The 6,241-nt window shown below is 41.3% G+C and overlaps 1 protein-coding gene across 1 annotated transcript; it reads right to left on the bottom strand.

Moving 5' to 3' along the window:
* Positions 1-1,613: 1,613 nt before the first annotated feature.
* On the bottom strand, positions 1,614-2,534 carry LOC142297445 (olfactory receptor 5V1-like). Its single transcript, XM_075341673.1, has one exon. The coding sequence runs from the start codon at positions 2,532-2,534 to the stop codon at positions 1,614-1,616; it is 921 nt and encodes a 306-aa protein (XP_075197788.1).
* Positions 2,535-6,241: the final 3,707 nt, after the last annotated feature.

Genomic DNA, 6,241 nt, shown 5'->3' with positions numbered 1-6,241 from the left:
CGCCATGTCACGTTTTTAGACCCCCCCCATCATGGTGCCTAAACAGTGGAGCTCCCCCACAAATTACCCCATTTTGGAACTAGACCCCTCAAGGAATTTATCTAGATGTTTAGTGAGCCCCTTGTACCCCCAGGGTCTCCACTGAAAGTTGATAATGTTGAACCGTGAAAATTATTTATTTTTTTAAAAAAAATTTTTTAAAATTTTTGCAGCAACAAGGTAGCTTTTTTTTTTTCTTTTTACAACGGTATCAGGAAAAAATGCACCATAAAACGTATTGTGCAATTTTTCCCGAGTACGCAGATACCTCATATGTGGTGGAAATCAATTGTTTGGGCGCATGGCGGGGCTCAGAAGACAAGGAACGCCATTTGACTTTTCAAACGCACAGACGCAGTGCACTGATCGGCCGCTGCAGGAGGCACGGTCGGATGAGATACAAAAAGCGCTGGGGATACGAAAAAAAAAAAAAAGCCACAGCTTCTGCACGAGTGAGAGCAGCGAACTCTTTCACTGAAGACGTGTTAGAGCAGCTTACTCGGGACCTTGTCCTGACTGAGGGTGCTTGGGACGCAGACATTGTGCACTCACCTGTGGATTGATGATAACTTGGGCGGAAAAGCTGGGTCTATACGTGAACGGGTTCCGGGAAAGGTGTTGTGCTTGCTGGGGAGGGCTGAGGTCTTGATCCCTGCGGCTGTATGGCGACTGCTATAGTACCCATATGCGGTGCAGTGTAGGTGATAGCGGTCCCATGCAGTCTATTTATCTACCATCTGCGGTCAGTGTCCGTTTTTACTGTTCTGCCTTCTTTCACGTAACGCTGTGAATCTCTGGCATACAGCTAAACCCTCGTTCACATTTTCAAATAAACAGACTGAATTCAGTAGCCTTGATTTATTGGCTGGTAACATGAACTTGATTGCAGTATACGTGGAATATACAGTGAATATAGGAATATCCAAGATATAGTTGAATACGGTATAGCCAAGATGCAGTTGAATACGGTCTACGGGTAAAAACTATAACAAGAAAATGATTACAGTTAGTACAGTGTTAATACAGAGTTAACATAGCATAACAGTATATGAGATGCAGTTATAATGAGAATGTAGGTGAAAGGTCACTGCAGCTGCAACACAGATAGAGAATCTTATCTATACAAGCAAGGCAGGGACTAAGATGTAGAATTACAATGTACAATGCATTTACTACAGTCTCCATCTAAGATTCTATCACTAACACATATAATTTGCTTTGCTCACCGGATTACACTAGGCAGGGGTGAATGTACAGAGAGGTAAGTCGGCAGGTCCTTTCCTAACAAATCCAAGGAGAAAATGGCTGCAGGCTTCTTCTCAGCTCAGAGGGGGGCGTTTCTTACCCAGAATACATTTAGCTTAAAAAGAAACTCATGAATTCATAGAATAACAACGACCTCTAGGGGTTGTAACAGAAATTGCAATGAATGACTATTAGCAGGCTGCCATACAAGGCAGAACAGAAATTTTACTAATTTTCATGAAATACAACTACTGTAATCCACTGTAGCATTCATAAGAATCGGAAGAACCCAATGAAAATCCGCTTTTATCTCTAATTTCTTCGAGGTTTCAAGATTTTGTGAAAAACTTTTTCATTGTATCTTTAACTTCACGGTTATTGAGGCTGTAGATAAGAGGATTCAACATTGGAGACACGATGACATAAAATATGGAGCTATATTTCTCCTGATCTGTGGAGTAACTGGATGAGGGACCAAAGTACATCAGCATGACTGTCCCAAAGTACAAAGCCACCACCCCTAGATGGGACGTACAGGTGGAAAAGGCCTTAGACCTTCCTGCGGAGCGAATCTTTAGTACAGAAGATATGATAGCAGCATAAGACAGTAAAATAAGCACAAGAGGAAGGAGAAGAGTGATAAAACTGACGGAAAATATCTGGAGTTCACTGGAAGAAATGCTCTCACATGATAACTTTAGGACGGCCAACACCTCACACATGAAATGGTTGATCCGGTTATAACAAATAGTGATGGGATGGAGAATCGATGGGAGAGTGCAAAGCATGAAGGTTAATACAAATACTAACACCACCAACTTATAGCAGTTACCCAAACGCATGAGGACTGGGTAGCGGAGAGGATGACATATGGCGACATATCGATCATAAGCCATCACAGTAAGGAGCTGGCACTCTGAACCTTCCACCAGAAGGATGATATAGATCTGAAGGACACAAGCCACATATGAGATGGATCTCTCAGTAGAAAAGAGATCGGCCAATAATCGGGGCAAAGCTGTTGTCGAATAACACAAGTCAAGAAAGGATAATATGCAAAGAAAAAAGTACATGGGTTTGTGCAACTTCGGGTTGATAAGGACCATATATACTATGAGGATGTTTCCAGAAAATGTGACTAGGTAGATGATAAAGAATAAGACAAATAGCATGGCATTTGTCTTCAGGTCCGTGGTAAATCCAAGTAGAATAAATTCTGTGATGATGATGGTTCTGTTCTTGGTCTCCATTTAGAATCTAACATAAAGTTAAGTTAATGATGGAAGGTGTTGACCGAAACTGGAGACAACTCACTACTTGGATTTACCTTTAGAGTAGTAATATGCCTCTTTATATTTGATTTTTTTATGAATTTAAGGAGAAGTAGAAGTAAAAGAAGTAGAAGATTTTACTTTTTTTCTTACTTGTCTTATAATCTTACACTTGATGGCTTCTTTCCGCACTTTGGAGCACGGAACACTCAGAACATTCTAGAACCAAGTTCAAGAGTTATCTAAAAAAAGGCTAGTGTCGTCTTCACACAGACCTAGGACAGTTTTGTGTTCACACTGCTTTCCAAAACTTTACTCGACCAAAGGACAATTTTTACAGCTAAACAGTAGCTCCATTGCATACCATAGCCCACAAAACCAAGAAACTACAGACTGCAAAGGTCAAAGTAAAATACTTTACCGTACAACACAATGATTTGGTTTGTTTTCCTGATAAAATTGATGGGGATTTGATTTTCTAATTTTTATGGTGTTTCCAAAAACAACTTGAGGGAGATGTATCCAGACGTAGACATTGGTGTTTATATTATATCTGTAGACCCCCATGACCATAGAGAAGCCTCAATTTGAATCAACTTGTAAAGTCTGAGGGAAGGACCTGGATTTTGGGTAAGATATGGTAATTTCAGGCTCCTCTAACAATGTGGCTGAGATGGACTCCCTATAGATCATGTACATACCATCCCCAGTTTAACACTAGAAGTCCCAGAGAGGGGTCATTTAACATTTCTACCTTTGGAACCCAGAGACGGGTCGAATGACCTGAAGGATTTTAGCTAACATCCTATAATCACCGTCTTTTGCTCTGTAATTAAGGCCATTACTGTCGCACCACAGGAGGTTTCCCATTGAGTTTAGCCATTTAGTTTCTAGTTAGTTCTATTCACTTTGTTGTATTTGTCATTTGACCCTCTTTCGGGACTTCAGGGGGGAGCTCGAAATTTCTGGGACTTCTAGTGTTAAAAGATTTCACCAAAATACCTTTATTGCTGTGAGGTCAAGTGCAAACTCACAAAATCACTATATGTCCTGCAGTCTCCAAGTCAATGAAATTTAGAAAAATAATGAATGAGATTTCACGACATCACCAACCTTAATCTTTTCACAAAAAAGTGAATATTCTTCCTATTCCCTTCATATTTTGTTTCTGCTCCCCTTGACTATATTTGCCAAGCTTTCCATGTTTTGTTTTTTTTTTGAATATTCAAGGTTTTTTGTAAAGTTGCTTTAGTTTTTTTTCCGATGTACTGGACTAGTGGAAAATATTCCCCGCAAAAGTGAGGTGACCCTATCCTTTAATTCAAGCTCTTTGTTTCAAACCACTAAATAGATCTTTCAATAAAAGCAAAACATCGTGGTGAAAAATCTAATGAATAATGAATAATACAACTCACACAAAATAACAGTAAGAGCACAAAATATTCTGAGCCTAAATTAAAATAAAAAACTGGAGTTTTGTCAATCTCAAATACATCTGGCGACATCTGCTGGGAAATCGAAGGTAATGGGGATTTTATAAGAACCAAGCAGAAACTCTGGAGATTAATTATTTTTCACAATACATCACACAAATCTCAGAGGAAGGGACATTAAAGATAAATTTATTTTCACACCTTTGTAAATAATGAACAATATTCTTTTTTCTTTAAATTGACAATATATCCACTAATATTGAGACTGAAGAGCATTGGCCAGGGTCAGTCTGTAATAAGATCTGATAGGAGAGTATGGGGAAAGAATTGGGTTTTTTTTTATATACTTGTCGCAGCTCACCTCATGGTCTCTGTGCTACCTGCTGTTACTCAACCTCAATAATGAACAATATTTTTATTTCTTTAAATTACCATTATATCCACTAATATTGAGACTGAAGAGCATTGGCCAGGGTCAGTCTGTAGTAAGATCTGATAGGACAGTATGGGGAAAGAATTGGGGGGTTTTAGGTCTACTTGACGCAGCTCGCCTCATGGTGTCTGTGCTACCTGCTGTTACTCAACCTCAATAATGAAATATGGATGTGCATGGCAGTTGTGGTGTTGTCCGTGATCTAAAATTTCACAGCCTAAGTAGAATAAGTCCAGAAAACAGTGGGCCTCATGAATCCAACACTGCTTTCTGGACTTCCACTTTGTACAGTCCTATGGATCTCACCGGTGTAGTTTTTCTTCTGTACACTTTGTAGAGTATTATCCCTGTGGTCCTCTGTAATGCTCATGGGTGGTGTAGAAGCAGCGAGCGGGGATAGTGGAACCACTGGACCACAGGGGAAACCCGGGCTTACCCTTTAATGGTAGAGGCTTAACTAAGTGCCTATCGCGAGGCAGATGCCTGGTACCACTCCCAGGGCAGTGACCAGGATTGTGGCAGCTGATCCACAGGACAGTAGACAGACTCAGGTATGAGCACAGGTGTAGACAGGTACAGGTGGGCTGGCTGAGGTAGACAGGCAAATGAGTATGGACAGGTATGGTGGGCCTTGCAGGGACAGATTGGTATGGGAAGTCAGGTACAGTTGATGGACACAGGGATAGCAGGGCAGGTGCACAGGAACAACTAACTAGCTTGCAGACTGGAGACTGACTGACTAACTAAAGGCATTGCACAGGCACCATCTCTAAAGGGAGGGTGACTTAAAAGATAGTGCATCTCAGCCATAGGCTGTGGCATCTCCAGAAAATAGCATGCCAGCCCTTTAAGGGGAGGGCCGCTGCATGCACAGGCCCCGGGGGAGAGGAAGACAGACGAGCACATGGATGGCCATGGAGCTGCGGGGGAGGACACGACGCAGCAGTAAGTCAATGTCCCTGCAGGGACACCAATGCTATAGTCTCAACATGCTGCCCTGTTTTCACATAAAGAAACTAGAGATGAGAGAATATTTTGAAATTTGAATTTATCAGATTCTCCACATTTTTACATACAGATAGATTCGTAATGAATCGATTTGCCGTAAAGTTCTGAAATGTATCCAATTTCCCTATAAAGGTGTTTAATACTCATTGGTCTTCTAGCAGTGTATCCAACCCACTTTCAGGCTCTTTTTTAGAGATTAGTGAACTTCACACGGTTCGGTTTGCCGAACCGAACAAGGGGTGTATTCTCGAACCTTTATCGAACTTTTCCAAACCCCATTGGTTTCAATGGGAGGCTAAATGGTAGGCACAGAAAACATCTTTAGTGGGTCAAAAAGCTTCCAAAACATAAAAAAATTTGTTCTACAGTCCAGCACCACTGTTTTGGCATAGCCATTATCTCCCTAGGCTATTGACAGAAGAAATATAGAGGTGGTGAGAGACAGGTGTAGGGCTGCTGCTCCCATACCCCTGCTAGTACAGACAAAGCACAACTTGCAGACCTATGTAGTAGTCTCAACATTAAAAATCCTTCCAGGGACACAGCGGTACAGTAGCATCAATTTCTACCCTCCCCAAAGGGATTTAAAAGAACAGGGAGGTACGGTCTATGCAACAGAGGCCTGTGGGCCAACATTAGAATTAGAAAAAGGAAGACATGCTACAGTGACAGGTCTAGGCCTCTTGGTCACAGAAGCCTGGCACTATCCACAAGACATAAGTTTCACACTCATTGAAGTCTGGGCATTAAAAATACTTGAAGGAACACAGCGTTAAAGTAACATCAATTGCCCCTTCCCCATAGGGCGTTAA

The sequence above is a fragment of the Anomaloglossus baeobatrachus genome, chromosome 3 (assembly GCF_048569485.1).
Source record: "Anomaloglossus baeobatrachus isolate aAnoBae1 chromosome 3, aAnoBae1.hap1, whole genome shotgun sequence".
Taxonomy (NCBI): domain Eukaryota; kingdom Metazoa; phylum Chordata; class Amphibia; order Anura; family Aromobatidae; genus Anomaloglossus; species Anomaloglossus baeobatrachus.
This window is presented reverse-complemented; position numbering and strand designations above follow the sequence as displayed.